The sequence below is a fragment of the Bos indicus x Bos taurus genome, chromosome 19 (genome assembly GCF_003369695.1).
Source record: "Bos indicus x Bos taurus breed Angus x Brahman F1 hybrid chromosome 19, Bos_hybrid_MaternalHap_v2.0, whole genome shotgun sequence".
Classification (NCBI taxonomy): domain Eukaryota; kingdom Metazoa; phylum Chordata; class Mammalia; order Artiodactyla; family Bovidae; genus Bos; species Bos indicus x Bos taurus.
Window position 1 is genome coordinate 27,732,052 of NC_040094.1, and position 17,624 is coordinate 27,749,675.

Sequence of the window (17,624 nt, forward strand, 5' to 3'; positions counted from 1 at the left end):
GATCAGGTTGCTGTTTCCTTCTCCAGGGGATCTTCCCAACACAGGGACTGAACCCAGGTCTCCATCATTGCAGGCAGACTCTTTACCATCTGAGCCACCAGAGAAGCCCATCCTTCTTACTACATCCATGTTATTTGTTAACGCTTCGCTGATTGATCAGTTTTCTAATAGCACTTCCATGGACTTGGTTCAGTCTTCTCTTTTTCAACACTTGGAGTTTCATTCTGCAACCAAAGGGATAAACAAGGTTGGTAACTGGTACTAATAAGGGAGAAATAGCTGAGTAAGGGGCTTCCCGGGTAGCTCAACTGGTAAAGAATCCGTCTGCAATGCAGGACATGCAGAAGACATCTTTTAGGACCTAGCTTCAGAAGTCATATGCCATCACTTCCACCATACTCTATTGGTTACAAAGACCAACTCTGATACAATTTGGGAGGAGACTATGCAAAGGCACGAATACCATGAGGTATGGGTCCCTGGGGGCTGCTCTGGAACCCGGCTACCACTGTATGCCCTCTGGCCCCCAATAATTCATATTCTTCCCACATGCCAAATACACCCATCCCCTCTCAAGGCACCCCAAAATCTAATCTCATTATTGTATCAGCCAGAAGTCCAGTGATGTGAAAGTCACTCAGTTGTGTCCAACTCTCTGCAACCCCATGGACTATACAGTCCATGGAATTCTCCAGGCCAGAATACTGGAGCAGGTACCGTTTCCTTTCTCCAGGGGATTTTCCTAATCCAGGGATTGAACCCAGGTCTCCCACATTGTGGGCGGATCGTTTACCAGCTGAGCCACAAGGGAAGCTCAGGAATCCTGGAGTGGGTAGCCTATCCCTTCTCCAGGGTATCTTCCCACCCCAGGAATCGAACCGGCGTCTTACTGCATTGCACACAGATTCTTTACCAACTGAGCTATCAGGGAAGCCCTGAATTCCAGAATTCCATCATCTAAATCAGGTTCAGGCATGGATGAGGGTTCTCAAGTATATATCCTTAAGCATTGTTTCTCCAGTGAAATTCCTCTCCTTCTGAAGATCTGTGAACTAAAGAGGAAGTCAACTGCCTCCCCACCTCCCCATCCCCTATACGAGGGTGGAAAAGGCATAGGGTAACCTAGTCATATGCAGAGTACATCATGAGAAACACTGGGCTGGAAGAAGCACAAGCTGGAATCAAGATTGCCCAGAGAAATATCAATAACCTCAGATATGCAGATGACACCACCCTTATGGCAGAAAGTGAAGAGGAACTAAAAAGCCTCTTGATGAAAGTGAAAGAGGAGAGTGAAAAAGTTGGCTTAAAGCTCAACATTCAGAAAATGAAGATCATGGCATCTGGCCCATCACTTCGTGGCAAATAGATGGGGAAACAGTGGAAACAATGTCAGACTTTATTTTTTTGGACTCCAAAATCACTGAAGATGGTGACTGCAGCCATGAAATTAAAAGACGCTTACTCCTTTGAAGGAAAGTTATGAACAACCTAGATAGCATATTGAAAAGCAGAGACATTACTTTGCCAACAAAGGTCTGTCTAGTCAAGGCTATGGTTTTTCCTGTGGTCATGTATGGATGTGAGAGTTGGACTGTGAAGAAAGCTGAGTGCCAAAGAATTGATGCTTTTGAACTGTGGTGTTGGAGAAGACTCTTGAGAATCCCTTGGACTGCAAGGAGATCCAACCAGTCCATTCTAAAGGAGATGAGTCCTGGGTGTTCTTTGGAAGAACTAATGCTAAAGCTGAAACTCCAATACTTTGGTCACCTCATGTGAAGAGTTGACTCACTGGAAAAGACTCTGATGCTGGGAGGGATTGTGGGCAGGAGGAGAAGGGGACAACAGAGGATGAGATGGCTGGATGGCATCACTGACTCGATGGACATGAGTTTGGGTGAACTCCGGGAGTTGGTGATGGACAGGGAGGCCTGCCGTGCTGCAATTCATGGGGTCGCAAAGAGTTGGACACGACTGAGCGACTGAACTGAACTGAACTGAACTGAACCTAGTCATTCCTATTCAAAGGGGGAGGGAAGGATCTCTCTGGTGGTCCAGTGGTTAAGATATCCTTGATCAGGCAATTAGATTCCACATGCAGCAACTAAGTTCATTTTTAAAATTCTAAAAAGAAAAACAAAACAAAAAACCAAAAGTAGGGAAAATGTCCTGGGTTTGCTTTATTCTTTTTAGCTGCGCTGTGCTGCATGTGGGATCTTAGTTCTCACCATCTCTGCAGTTGAAGTTCGGAGTCCAAACCACTGGACCGCCAGGGAAGTCCCTCAATCACACTTTTAATCTGCAAGAAAAGTATTATGTTCGTGCTATTGCTACAGGTAATGACTTTTATCCACTATATTTCAATTTTTCTGAATTTCCTTTAGAAAAGAAAACTTGAACTTCAGTTTTGGGGCTTCCCTTATAGCCACACTTGATTATAGTTACTGCTTTTATGATAGCATTTCTCTTATAGCCTTGAATCTTGTTCAAGATTAAATTTTTGAGATTATGAAAATAACTAATGCTTCTCTAAACATTTGAAAAATTCTAAGGTATGTAAAAAATGAAAGTCTCTTCTCCACCTTTTCCCACTCCATAGAAATAATCCTTGCTAATATTTTCATGTCCACCCTTTCAGCTATTTTTCTATGCTTATTGTGGACACATATTATGCTCATCGTTGACAGAGTTTTTAAAGTTTGAGGAAAATGTTTGTCCTTGAAGAGGACACCCCACAAATATCCGTATTTTGCTTAATGCCTGACTTACTAAACATATATCTATAAACAGAACTTTGAAAAATACATTTAATTTTTTAATTTATTTTTTTATTGAAGGATAATTGCTTTACAGAATTTTGTTGTTTTCTGTTAAACCTCAACATGAATCAGTCATAGGTATACATATATCCACTCCCTTTTGAACCTCCCTCCCATCTGCCACCCCATCCCATTCACATTTTAATATTTAAACATTGATTGCAGAGTTGATTAAATTTCCTTAAAAAAAATCTAAACTGCAATTACAAATTTAATATGATGATTCTTTTGAACACACTTTAAATAGTACAGAAAAGAATCACAAAGGCAATGATTAAAAGATTGTCATTATATCTATTTTCGAACACCAATATCATGGATTTAATTACTTCATTGGTTTTCTTTGTTCTTGTTTTTTTCTAGGAATAAGATACTTTCTTAAGGTTGTTAAAATACTTCAGATATTTTCTTGGTGTTAATGAAATTTTGCCAGATTCCCTCATTCCTTCTGAAGAATATTGTCTCAGATCCTCAAATGCACTGAGACTACAGAATCTCAGGCTTCTCAGCAGGTTGATTCACGCTTGGGCCTCTGAAGCTTGTTTCTCTCAAGGAGCTATCTTTGCTCCAGTAAAACTTCTCCTGTTACCTCAAAATTTCATTTTCTGTATAACTTTTTAATTTCCGCAATCTCTTTCTCCTCTGAAATGATGGATTCCTTTAGTTTCACTTGGCCAGTCTGGAACTCCTGATTTTGTCATTATGATAAATTGACTTATGTATGCACCACTAATATCTTGTTCTGGTTAAGAGGGCGTCTAGTGCATTCATATCCTGGAAGAGGAGGGATGTGTTTGCTTCTCTTTAGGGCATGTGGCTAACTCAGCATCTCAGGACCCTCTTTCTCCTTGGTCACAGAGTGTGAGTGCCAGTGTTGGTTAACTGGTTGGACCTCCTTTCTGCCTGGTTATCCTGGGCAGCCAGATGGGCTGCTCTGTCTTTCCTGTTCTTGGAACAGTTCTTATTCTTTTCCTGGGACTACTTGGCACACAAATGCTGTGATGACCACATCTCCTTGCCCTTTCCATCTTCCCTTGCAACCTTAACCACGACCCCTAGCAGAGGTGAGCCAACTTGGGAGGCACGCATGTTCGTGAGTTTGTGTGTGTGTGTGTTTAGATGGAGGGGGCTTCCAGCCACATCATCTGTCTGCTGGGCCATACATCGATTCCTTCTTCTTGCAGGTTTTCTGCCCAAATTCTCATCTGCTTGAGCCTACCATGTTCCTCCCACCAAGATACTGGTTTGCGCGCCCTACACTCCCCCCGCCCCCTGCCAGGGCCCCGCCTTCTCGAGATCAGGGCTTAGCTCTGGGAGGCGCGGAGCTGGGGGCCCCAGAGCGTGGCCAGACCGGGCTGGTTGGAGATCTGCCACCCACACCCTGAACTGCGCAAGGCTTTGGAAGGGCGGGGTCTCGCGCCCCGTTATTTGGCGTTCTCTCTTCTTCCCCCTCAGTAGGGGGGAAACGTCTTTGGGCAAGATGGGTCTCTACCGCGTCCGCGTGTCCACCGGGTCCTCGTTCTGCGCGGGCTCCAATAACCAGGTGCACCTGTGGCTGGTCGGCGAGCACGGGGAGGCGGCGCTCGGGTGGCGCCTGCGGCCGGCGAGGGGCAAGGTGAGCTGGCCAGAGCCGGGCGGGGTGCGCTGCGCCCCTGGCCCCCAGGCCCGCGAGTCCCCGAGAAGAGACGCGCCCCAGATGGCCTCCAGCTTTCCCCGGCGGCTCCTGGCGCACGCCCCCAGCCCGGAGAGAGCTCGGAGGCCGCTGGGTAAAGCACTTTAGTGCGGGACGCGGCACACAGCAAGTGCTCAATAAGTGTTCTTCTGCCCGGCCTGCTTGGAATTGGGATAGTCCCGTGGTTCTTCAGAACTCGGTCTTTTCCGGAAACTCCGGGGTCCTTGGAGCGGACATCGGTCTCCTGTTTCCTCTTCTTAGAAGGTGCTATTTCAGATCTTCTGTAAGGTTGCTAGATCTCCGACCTTGCAGGTTTTATCTCCGGGATGGAGCGAGAATGGGGACGCGGGAAGCGGGGGAGAACGGAAGAAGCCGCCTGAGAGCACTCTTATTTCCCGGCCCACCCTCTTTCCCATCACATGTACCTGGTATTCTCCCCTGTTACGTTTTGCCTCCGCCGATTCCCAGATTTCCGTCTCCCACCCGGCTCTCCCCAAGACCCCCAGACCCGACGTTTATCCCATGGACGCTTCAGAGAACCGTGCTCACGTGAGGTCCTCCCCTCCTCCCACCTCCCAAACCGGTCCTCTTTTCTCCCAGGTGCACTCGCGCCTCCGCCTCTTTTCGCCTGCGTCTAACCAAAAATCCAGCGTAGTCCAGTTCATCTCTTAGACATTTCTCGAATCCGTGCCCTGATGTCCATCCCACTCTGACGGCCAATGTCCCCTCGAGCCTACTACATCACCTTCTTCCTCTTCGCCCGCCTCATTGCTCCAGCTCCAAGCCCTTCTGCAGTCAGCGATTTCTTCCCAATACATTCCCACCCTTAAAACATGCCCCCAGGGCTTCCCTGGGGGACCAGTGGTAAAGAATCCACCTGCTAATGCAGGAGCTTTGGCTTCCATCCTTGGTCTGGGAAGATCCCACATGCCTCCGAGCAACTAAGGCCCTGTGCCACATCTATGGAGTCTGTGCTCCAGAGCCGGAGAGCCACAAGTGCTGAGCCCACGGCCCTGGTGACAGGGTAGGGGGACGCGGTAACTGTCTGGTCACCAGTGAGCTCGCCCAGGGCGCAGCCCAGTGCTCCACACAATCAGGGACTTCGGGGAGTCATGCCCCTCTCCATCTTTTGTCCCCCACCTCACCCGGGGCTGAGGAATTCTATAACCGAGAATGGGGTCGTGGAGCCAACTGCTTGGTGCTCGCGCCCGCTTCCTCTCTGGCTCATTTTGCGCCGCTTTGCCAGAGGCCCAGAGGGAAGGGCATCCAGGGCTCATCCGAGGATCCCTTCCAGAAAGCCCCGCTTGCTGATCCTCTTTTGTCTCCGGCAGGAGGTGGAATTCCAGGTGGACGTGTCCGAGTACCTGGGGCGGCTGCTGTTCGTGAAATTGCGCAAACGGCACCTCCTCTCGGATGATGCGTGGTTCTGCAACTGGATCTCCGTGCAGGGCCCGGGGCCAGTGGGAACGAGTTCAGGTTCCCGTGCTATCGCTGGGTGGAGGGCGATGGCATCCTGAGCCTGCCCGAGGGCACCGGTGAGCCGCGGGGGGCTTGGGAGTGTAAGACGCCTGGGGCTGGAGAGAAGTTAAGGGGGAGGAGAGAAGGGAGCTGGCCTTTGGGGTCACAGAAGAGGCAGGATGCAGTAGCTGGCACAGGGCAGTGGAGGCTGGGAGAGGGCAGAGATGCTGAAGGGTCAGGGGCCAGCCACAAGGGTGGGCTGAGGGTCCCCTGGCAGGGACAGGGGAGAGGCTCTCAGGAGGAGCCTTATAGCCAGTGCCCTTCTCCCCACTTTCAGGTCGCACTGTGGTCGATGACCCTCAAGGTCTGTTCAAGAAACACAGGGAAGAGGAGCTGGCAGAGAGAAGGAAGCTGTACCGGTCAGCCCCACCCCTGCCTCCTGGCCCCACCCGGGAGCTGCCGACCCTTCCCCAGTACCAATGCCTGGTTTCTTTTCCACTGCAGGTGGGGTAACTGGAAGGACGGGTTAATTCTGAATATAGCTGGGGCCACAATAAATGACCTTCCTGTAGATGAGAGATTTCTAGAGGACAAAAGAATTGACTTTGAGGCCTCACTGACCAAGGGGTAAGAACAAGGCAGGCCGAGTGACAGGGATGTTTCCTGGTCCAGTGGTCAGTCCAGGCTTGTGGACTTCACAGGGCTGGACCAGCCCAAGAGGGCTGTATGGGGTTGTAAAGTTGGATTCTGAGAATAACAAACTCTTCACCATCCTTCCTCAAAGGCTGGCAGACCTAGCCATCAAAGACTCTTTAAACATTCTGACTTGCTGGAAAAGTCTGGATGACTTCAACAGGATTTTCTGGTGTGGCCAGAGCAAGCTGGCTGGTTAGTACCCCTACCCCAGTATTTATCCCAAGACCCTTACTCCCAGATACTACCCATTCTAGGGAACCAGGGATGGGAGACCAGAGGCCTGGTAGGCTAGGGTCAAGTGGGAATGGTTCGGTGGGGGTTGGAAGGACCAGGAGCTCAGATCCCACAGCAAGCTCCTCAAATGCCATCCCCAGAGCGGGTGCGGGATTCCTGGAAGGAGGATGCCTTATTTGGGTACCAGTTTCTCAACGGCACCAACCCCATGTTGCTGAGACGCTCCGTTCGCCTTCCTGCCCGCCTGGAGTTTCCTCCAGGGATGGGGGAGCTGCAGGCCGAGCTGGAGAAGGAGCTCCAGGTGAGCACAGAAGAGCCCTCAGGAGACGGCACAGAGGAATGGGGGTGGGGTCAGCGTTTGTGCTGCCGCAGGGTCCACTGTGGACCCAGCATGCTGCCAGATGGCAAGACGGAATTCCACAGTAGAAATCTTGACTGATCCTGGGGTGACCCTCCATGACTCTCCTCTCCTAATGAGAATAGCATGCTGTGGAGGGAGAGAATGTGATGGGTGACAAAGTCAAAATGAAGACCTATAACTGGGGATTTAGGGAGAGTGTGGAATAAGAGAATCAGGATCAGGGCTGGGGTTTTTGATGGGGTCAGCACGGAACAATTCAGAGAGAAAACTCAGGCGACTTTACTAGTGGTTCAGTGGTAAAGAACCCTTCTTCCAATGCAGGGGACGTGTGTTCAAACCTTGGTCAGGGAACTAAGAAATCACTTGCTGTGATGCAACTAAGCCTGCATGCTGCAACTAGAGAAAGCCCAGGTGCTGCAAGGAAGAGCCTTAGTGTTAATGAGTATTAAGAGCCTTAGAGTTACCCAGCACAGCTCCCCCCAAATAACAGTGTATTTGAAAAAAAGAGAAAACTCATGAGATTTTGGGTGAGACAGACTTGAGCTTGAATCTTGGCTCTGCTGTTTTATAAGCTGTGTGACTTCAGGCAGCATATCTATCCTCTCTGATCATTGGTTTCCTCTTTCATAAACCTGGGGCTAATTCAAGTGCACCTAAGAATTATATGAGGCCGTAAGTACAGGAACCATTACCCAGTATTAAATAGGTGATGGAAACAAGTTAGTTCTTTCTTCCTTCGGGGAATCAAGGCAGGAAGAGATGCCTTATGTTGATGTAGCCCTTGCCCTCTGCCCCCATCCAGCAAGGCACGCTATTTGAAGCTGACTTCTCCTTGCTGGATGGGATCAAGGCCAACGTCATCCTGTGTACCCAGCAGTATGTGGCTGCCCCTCTGGTTATGCTGAAACTGCAGCCCGATGGGAAACTCTTACCCATGGCCATCCAGGTGAGAGAACCCAGGCTGTAGGGGAGTGGTAGCGGTCAGATAGAGAATGCTAAGTGACTTTGGAGAGAGAGGGAAGCGTTTAAACATGCAAGGGGCATGGGAGTCTGCTGTGCACTGGCCCTCACCCCTCCCTTCCCCCCACTCTTGTCCCTGCTCCAGCTCCAACTGCCACACAAGGGGTCCCCACCACCACCGCTTTTCCTGCCCACGGATCCCCCGATGACCTGGCTCCTGGCCAAATGCTGGGTCCGGAGCTCTGACTTCCAGCTTCACGAGCTGCACTCTCATCTCCTGAGGGGACACTTGGTGGCTGAGGTCATCGCTGTGGCCACCATGAGGTGCCTTCCGTCTATACATCCTATGTTCAAGGTAACACTTTAAACCGCCTCCCCCTGCCCCAAACTCTCTACCCCACAGTGAGGTTCCATCTCTGGAGGCACCTTTTCCATGGTCTCAGCGTTTGGGGAGAAAACCAATAAAAGACAAGTGAACAAGACGTGAGAGCGTGGCTTGCTCTGCATTTTTAACGATATCACTTGTGAGGAGATAAAAGTGACTCCCTAATGGGGTGGGGAGTGGTGGGAGGGTGAAGGGTGGGGAGTGAGAAATCTTACACTTCTTATGTATAAAGCACAGTTACATATACAGTATATAAACAGAATACACAAATGACTGAGGATTCCCTCAAAAAGAGGGGACCGTGCAAATAATATAGAAGACTTTTTCCAGTCAGTTTTGAAGGGTTCTCAAATAGTAGTAACACAGAGGCCAGTTACAGGGGCTCAGGTCAACAAGAGCAGCCTGGCTTATTACAGTTAGAACAGGGTGTTCATCCATTAACTTTTCTTGAGAGCCTCTGACGTGGCAAAAAAAAAAAAAAAAGGCATTCTAGATGCCAGTGCTAAGCAAGACAGGCAAGGTCCTAGTCTTTGGGGGTTGTCATTTCCATTAAGGGCTAACAGACAGTATCGTAATAGATCAGCTGTGATGAGTCCACTGCGGAGAATCAGAGCAGGGTGATGCGATAGTGAGTTTAGACTGGGTGGTTGGGAAATGCTCCTTTAAGGAAGTGGAAGAAAGAATGAAATTATATGGATGGACTTCCCTGGTGGTCCAGTGATTAAGAATCCCTCTGCCAGTGCAGGGAACATGGGTTCAATTATTGGTTCAGGAAGATGCTGAGGAGTAAGCCCGTGGGCCACGACTACTGAGACCACATGCCCAGAGCTCATGCCCCACAACAAGAGAAGCCATCACAGTGAGCAGTCCTGCTCCCCAAAAGAGAGTAGCTCCCCTTTGCTTCAACTAATGAAAGCCTGAGTGCAGCCAGGAAGACCCAGTGCAGCCAAAAATCAATAAATAATAAAAAGGGAGCCAGTCATAGGATGAGGAAGGGGCATATTGCTCTAGGCAGAGGAACAAACAGTTCCCGAGGCAGGAACAAGCTTGGTGTGTTTGAAGGACAGAAAGAAAGTGAGTGTAATGGACAAAGGGGAGGGAACTGGGTGAAGTTCTGGAGGTAGTAGATTAGATCATGTTCTGGGGGAGGCAAAAAATCTTATTTTTTGTATAAAGGACATACATACATAAAGTACATTACAGATGGCATATCTGTAGCACTAAATGTCATGGGGCAGGTGAGAGTACAAAAAAAAAAATCTCAGAAGCCTCCTTAGAAAAATGATAATGAAAAAACAGCTAGAAACATTCAGCTAGACCTTGAATGGTCTTACATGAAGAGAAAAGGAGAATGGCTTCCTTCAATCATCAAAGAACCTTATTGTCTAGAGGCTACTGGACTTCAGTCTGCTTTTCCTGAAGACTTGGCACCTTTCCTGCTTTTCAGTCCATATTTCCTTCAGGGACCAGCCACAGCTGTCTTCTGACCCTGTCCTTCCCTGTTCCTCTCCCTCCAGCTTCTCATTCCGCACCTGCGATACACCATGGAAATTAACATCCGGGCCAGGACTGGGCTGGTCTCTGACTCGGGAGTCTTCGACCAGGTACAAGGAGAGAAGTGGGATTCACGCTCCCTCTGGCCTGAGGGCAGGTGGATTTGCCTGACCACGCTGTCTTTGCTTCTCAGGTGGTGAGCACAGGTGGGGGCGGCCATGTGGAGCTGCTCCAGCGAGCAGGAGCCTTTCTAACCTATAGCTCCTTCTGTCCCCCTGATGACCTGGCTGACCGGGGGCTCCTGGGAGTCAAGTCTTCTTTCTATGCCCAAGATGCCCTGAGGCTCTGGGAAATTCTCTCTCGGTGAGGTGGGAGGAAGGCAGGGCTGGTGGTGGGGGGAGGCTGGGAGAAGAGGAGGTCTGTGCCCCAGCAAGGGGGCTGTGGGCCCTGGCCTGTCCACATAGGTAAGGACCGTAAAGGGCCTGTGGGCTCCATGTCATCAGCCTCCACTCTCCCGCCCTGACCCCTCCACTGGCAGCTACGTGGAGGGGATTGTGAGTCTCCACTATAAGACGGACGAGTCTGTGAGAGACGACATTGAGCTGCAGGCCTGGTGTCGAGATATCACTGAGATTGGGCTGCTGGGTGCCCAGGACCGAGGTAGGATGAGCCCCAAGACTCCAACATGTGACTCTTCCCTAGAACTTCCCCAGAATCTTCTCTACTTCTATGGAACCTCCAGAAGCATTTCCAACTCCTTTGAACACACCCAAAGCTTTCCCAGACTCCTTTTCCTCTCAGCTAGAGGCAGGTCTCCATCCTGTGCAGGGGGAGCCCCTCTAGGTCCCAGATGCAGTGGGACCAGTGGTTGCTCTCCGAGAAAAAACAACAAAACAAAGAGCCCTGATTTGTAGCATTTGCCCATCCCCATGGTGTAAATAGTCCCATCGTGGCTACCAGGGTGATGTCATTTGGCTTGCTTAATACTTGAACATTTGACATCCTTGGTCCCTGTGAGCCAGTGTGAGCTGCACTAGCACCCCACTGAGTGGGACCCTCCCCAAAATCTCCCTGCTTCCACCACCCCAACCCACACTCAAGTCACTCCCCACCATGGTTGCTGAGAGCCCTTGGTCTCCTTCTCACCTCTCGTTCTCCTCCTCAGTTCCTATGAGCTCTGCCTCTAGCCTTGGCCTCCCAGTTTCTAACTCTCCGTATCCACTGCAGGGTTTCCCGTCACCCTACAGTCCAAGGACCAGCTTTGCCACTTTGTGACCATGTGTATCTTCACCTGCACTGGTCAGCACTCCTCCACTCACCTGGGCCAGGTACTTATCACAGAGGGCCAGCTGGGCATTTGTGCCTGGAGTGGGGAAGGCGGCCATGTGCAGGTGGCCTAAGGGATTCTCATGCTTAGCAGACAGTGAGTTTAGATATTTGCCCTCTATAGCTGGACTGGTACTCTTGGGTCCCTAACGCACCCTGCACAATGCGGCTGCCCCCACCGACCACCAAGGATGTGACACTGGAGAAAGTGATGGCAACACTGCCGAACTTCCATCAGGCTTCTCTCCAGATGTCCATCACTTGGCAACTGGGCAGACGCCAGCCCATCATGGTGAGAGCTAGGCGCCGGGTCCTGAGGAAGGGGGCAGGTACAGGGAGGTGTGACACTCCAAACTGAGGGGCAGTAAAGCTCTCAACTGCCTTTTCTCTCTGTCCCAGGTGGCTCTGGGTCAGCATGAGGAAGAGTACTTCTCAGGCCCTGAGCCCAAGGCTGTGCTAAAGAAGTTCAGGGAGGAGCTGGCTGCCCTGGAAAAAGACATAGAGATCCGGAATGCCCAGCTGGACTGGCCCTACGAATACCTGCGGCCCAGCCTGGTGGAAAACAGTGTGGCCATATGAGCACCCCCAGCCGTGGGTTGTTTCAGCCCTCTTCCTCCAACCCCATCCTCTTCCCAACTTCCATCTTCTCCCAAATCACCTTTCCACTGTCCACACCCACTGTAAACAAATCTGACTTTAGATACACCACCTAGGGAAGTCATTCCATTTCTTCCTCTCCGCCCCCGTCCTTCCTCCTTGATCATTCAGATCTCCCATTGAGCAGGTAATAGCCACATTTATACAAACAGTTTCAAGAATAGAATAGGGTATAATACATATTACTCTATACCTTTAGAATCAAGTATGACTTTGAACCTAAATTGAGTTTAATGACAAGAAAAATGGCATTTTAGACTAAGGAAAGAAAAGAATTTAGTCCAAACTCCTAAATCAAGGGCTTCCCCGGTGGCTCAGTGGTAAAGAATCCACCGGCAATGCAGGAGATGCAGGTTTGATCCCTGGGTGAGGAAGATCCCCTGGAGGAGGGCATGGTAACCTACTCCAGTAGTCTTGCCTGGAGAATCCCATGGACAGAGCCTGGAGGGCTATGGTCCATTGGGTCACAAAGAGTTGGACGCAACTGTAGTGACTAAACATGCACACACACATCCTAAGTCAAATACTGGCAGAAGAATATACAGCATAACTTTCTAACTGGGTGGGATTCACCACGTGTCCTGAAACCAGACACAACACGAAGCAATTAACATTAACACAGCAGTTCTCACAATTTTCATTTCATGACTCACTCAGTTAGAAAATGATCAATGGAAGGAAACTGGTTAAACGACAGAAACTGCTCTCAGTTGGAGGTATCTGGCCTCAGTGTTTTTCCCAAAGGATCCTTATCTGTAACCCATTTGCACTTCATCAGTTGAGAAGCACCAAATAAAAATGATTAGCTGGAAAAGTACTAAAAATCTCATTATTTTAACAAGCGACAACAAAGGAGTCAGTAAAATCCAACTTCTGTATCTGATTAAAATTTTGGAAAAATAAACTAGGAAGTTTGATTTCTTAATATGATTGTCTGGATATTTTAAAATAGAAACTAACAGTAAACACAAGCCAGAAGTGTTTCCTTTACAGTACGATCAAAGTTGCTTCTTGCTTCTGATTCTGTTTAGTTTGGCAGAAGACATATGGGTGAAGCTGGGTCTGATCCTTGAAACTTCTTTTCTTCTTCTTCTGATTCTTGAAATTTCTTAGGAAATAAACAGGAGAGGTGGGAGTAGAGTTTAATGATGGGGTCTATCTCAGTTCAATTCAGTTGTTCACTTGTGTCTGACTCTTTGTAACCCCATGGACTGCAGCATGCCAGGCTTCCCTGTCCATCACCAACTCCTGGAGCTTGCTCAAACTATGTCCATCAAGTAGGTGATGCCATCCAACCATCTCATCCTCTGTCATCCCCTTCTCCTCCTGCCTTCAATCTTTCCCAGCATCAGGGTCTTTTCCAAGGGGTCTATCTAGGAGAACCCAAAGGGGCTTCCCTGGTGGCTCATGGTAAAGAATCTGCCTGCAGTGCAGGAGACCTAGGTTTGATCCCTGGGTCAGGAAGATCCCCTGGAGAAGGGAATGGCTGCCCATTCCAGTATTCTTGCCTGGAAAGAGGGGCAGTCTCCAGAACAATGTGGTTCACATCAGGAAATTAGGCTTGACCCTTAGGGAACAGCCACGGAAGAACTGTAAGTAAGGGTATGACAGGGTCCTGGAAGTCACACCCACAGAGGCATCCCTTCTCCTTGGAGGCCACACCCCCTTCTCCATAGAGGCCAGAGGGATGTGGAGGAGACAAATTAGGAGTATAGGATTAAAATATAGAAACTACTATCCATAAAATAGATACGCAACAAGGATTTGCTATATAGCACTGGGTATTACACCAAATATCTTGCAATTACCAGTAATGTAATGTAACCTACAAAAAAAAAAGCAAAAAACCTGGAATCACTCTGCTGTACACCTGAAACTAACACAATATTGTAAATCAACTATCATCAGATCAGATCAGATCAGTCGCTCAGTCGTGTCCGACTCTTTGTGACCCCATGAATCACAGCACACCAGGCCTCCCTGTCCATCACCAACTCCCAGAGTTCACTCAGACTCACGTCCATCGAGTCAGCGATGCCATCCAGCCATCTCATCCTCTGTCTTCCCCTTCTCCTCCTGCCCCGAATCCCTCCCAGCATCAGAGTCTTTTCCAATGAGTTAACTTTGGCATGAGGTGGCCAAAGTACTGGAGTTTCAGCTTTAGCATCACTCCTTCCAAAGAACTTTAATTAAAAAAAAATAGTATGCTTGCCAAAGTTATCAGTCCCCCAAGGATTGGCACTATCCATACTTCAAGGATAACAAAGAAAAATAGTTTCCTTCAGAAAGGAGTATCTTTGAATTTGAGGTATTATAAAGGTCATGAAATCTTCCAAGTTAAACAGAGTGTCTATTTTGTTTAATTATATGAAATCAGTGAGCACTTGTAAAAACCTAAGATGATGAAGTGGCAGGACTTCCTGGTGGTCCAGTGGCTACCCCAAGCTCTCAACCTAGGGGGCCTGGTTCAGTCCCTTGTCAGGGAACTAGATCCCTCATGCCCACGGGGCAAGAATTCACATGCCTCAAGGGAAAAAAAAAAAATCCTGCATGCTGTAACGAAGATGGAAGACCCTTGTGCCAAAACTAAGACCCAGCATAGCCAAATGAATGAATATTAAAAAAAAAAAAAGGAAAAGTGCAAAGACTAGCTAGGCTGGGGCTAGATAGAGATAATACCAAATTGACAGTGTTCTATTTGTTAAGTTTTTTAAAAAATTTTGGCCATGCTGTGCAGTGTGTGTGATATATAGTTCCTCAAGCAGGGATAGAACCCACATCCCCTGCAGTGCAAGGCAGATTCTTAACCATTGGACCACCAGGGAAATCCCCTAGATATATCTTTTTAAAAGGCTAAAACAAACGTCACTTTCTAAATTCCCTGTATTTGCTTTATAGGTCAGAAAAGTTACACCACACTATTATTTAAAAATACATAAAAGTGAGAAGGAAATGGCAACCCACTCCAGTATTCTTGCCTGGAGAATCCCATGGACAGAGGAGCCTGGAGGGCTACAGTCCATGGGGTTGCAAAAGTCAGACACAACTTAGTGACTAAACCATACATGTGTTCAACTAAATTGGTACAATTTAAATTTTATAAATCTTTATAAACTAGCTCTTACAAGTATTAGGTAAAATTGAAAAACGTGTAGCTATGAGTTATTCCATTTATACTATCTGGGTAGAAAGTTTTAAGATGGCATATATTTCTGACCCTGCTGCTGGGAAAGGCTGAAGGCAAAAGAAGAAGGAGCCAGCAGAGGAGGAGATCGTTAGACAGCACCACCAACTCCATCAACTTGAATTTGAGCAAACTCTGGGAGATGGTGGAGGACAGAGGAGGCTGGTGTGCTACAGTCCATGGGGTTACAAAGAGTCGGACACAACTTAGCAACTGAAGGCCAACAATTTTTCTGATGAGTGCTTATTGTCAATAATGATTATGTTTTATGGTATTAGTTTTATGGTATTATTATATACTTTCTAAAATTCTTTTTTTTTTAATTTTATTTATTTATTTGCCTTGCCAAGTTTTAGTTGTGGCATTTGACATCTTTACTTGTGGCCTGTGAATTCTTAGTTGTGGCATGTGGGATCTAGTTCCCTGACCAGGGATAGAACCTGGGCCCCCTGCATTGGGAGCACGGAGTCTTAGCCACTGGGCCACTAGGGAAGTCCTAGTACTTTCTAAAATTCTTAATTGCTTATGAGACCTTAATCTAAATCAAAGTTGAGGTAACTGAGTGGGTAGTTTTATTTTATATGGAGGCTACTAGTGAAAATAAAAATTACAGAGCAGAGGAAATAAAGCATGGTCATTGTACAGCTTCCAGCTACCTTTTTGAGTAACATATTTTTTTTTTTAGGAGAACCAGTAAAACTTATTTAAAAGAACCAGTGCTTCCCATGCACTTCCCATGTGTGCAGTTAAAGAATCCGCCTGCCAGTGCAGGAGACTTGGGAGACTGGGGTTCAATCTCTGGGTCAGGGAGATCTTCTGGAGGAGGAAATGGCAACCCACTCCAGTATTCTTGCCTGGAAAATCCCATGGACCAAGGAGCCTGTGTGCTATAGTCCATGGGGTCACAGAGTCTGATACGACGGAGTGCGCACGCACACACACACACAACGCTTCTCATACTGATGGATTTCTTAGTCTTAGTGAGGGGAGAAAATTCTGGATCCTATAAAGGAACATAGTGTGTGAATGGGTGGGACATATATTGGAACTAACCCAGCATTCTTATGTCTCTGGGTCTTAGTTTCTTCCTGTGCAAAATGCCCAGGTTTTATGGCATCTAAACTTCCTTTTCACAGCTATTTGTAAGGCCTCTCCAGACAGCCATTTTGCTTTTTTTTTTTTTTTTTTTTGCATTTCTTTTCCATGGGGATGGTCTTGATCCCTGTCTCCTGTACAATGTCACGAACCTTAGTCCATAGTTCATCAGGCGCTCTATCTATCAGACCTAGGCCCTTAAATCTATTTCTCACTTCCACTGTATAATCATAAGGGATTTGATTTAGGTCATACCTGAATGGTCTAGTGGTTTTCCCTACTTTCTTCAATTTAAGTCTGAATTTGGCAATAAGGAGTTCATGATCTGAATCACAGTCAGCTCCTGGTCTTGTTTTTGTTGACTGTATAGAGCTTCTCCATCTTTGGCTGCAAAGAATATAATCAATCTGATTTCAGTGTTGACCATCTGGTGATGTCCTTGTGTAGAGTCTTCTCTTGTGTTGTTGGAAGAGGGTGTTTGTTATGACCAGTGCATTTTCTTGGCAAAACTCTATTAGCCTTTGCCCTGCTTCATTCTGTATTCCAAGGCCAAATTTGCCCGTTACTCCAGGTGTTTGTTGACTTCCTACTTTTGCATTCCAGTCCCCTATAATGAAAAGGACATCTTTTTTGGGTGTTAGTTCTAAAAGGTCTTGTAGGTCTTCATATAACCATTCAACTTCAGCTTCTTCAGCATTACTGGTGGGGGCATAGACTTGGATTACTGTGATATTGAATCGTTTGCCTTGGAAACGAACAGAGATCATTCTGTCGTTTTTGAGATTGCATCCAAGTTCTGCATTTCGGACTCTTTTGTTGACCATGATGGCTACTCCGTTTCTTCTGAGGGATTCTTGCCCGCAGTAGTAGATATAATGGTCATCTGAGTTAAATTCACCCATTCCAGTCCATTTTAGTTCGCTGATTCCTAGAATGTCAACATTCACTCTTGCCATCTCTTGTTTGACCACTTCCAATTTGCCTTGATTCATGGACCTGACATTCCAGGTTCCTATGCAATATTGCTCTTTACAGCATCGGACCTTGCAGAGGAACCAGAGATCAAATTGCCAACATCCGCTGGATCATGGAAAAAGCAAGAGAGTTCCAGAAAAACATCTATTTCTGCTTTATTGACTATGCCAAAGCCTGCGACTGTGTGGATCACAATAAACTGTCGAAAATCCTGAAAGAGATGAGAATACCAGACCACCTGACCTGCCTCTTGAGAAATCTGTATGCAGGTCAGGAAGCAACAGTTAGAACTGGACATGGAACAACAG

The 17,624-nt window shown here is 47.7% G+C and overlaps 1 protein-coding gene and 1 long non-coding RNA gene across 2 annotated transcripts in view; one reads left to right on the top strand and one right to left on the bottom strand.

Moving 5' to 3' along the window:
• Nucleotides 1–36: 36 nt before the first annotated feature.
• Nucleotides 37–17,624, bottom strand: part of LOC113878532 — a 109,582-nt gene continuing 91,994 nt past the window's right edge. The window contains exon 3 of the long non-coding RNA XR_003507013.1: nt 37–224. This is a non-coding gene — a long non-coding RNA (uncharacterized LOC113878532). The remainder of the gene's footprint in view (nt 225–17,624) is intronic.
• On the top strand, nt 2,962–12,987 carry LOC113878525 (arachidonate 15-lipoxygenase-like). The gene is given in 15 exon segments (XM_027519708.1): nt 2,962–4,434; nt 5,823–5,948; nt 5,951–6,026; nt 6,287–6,368; nt 6,454–6,576; nt 6,734–6,837; nt 7,020–7,180; nt 8,043–8,186; nt 8,346–8,555; nt 10,103–10,189; nt 10,273–10,442; nt 10,618–10,739; nt 11,307–11,407; nt 11,530–11,697; nt 11,805–12,987. Coding segments are annotated over 15 exon segments (1,989 nt in total). The 5' UTR covers nt 2,962–4,299; the 3' UTR covers nt 11,985–12,987.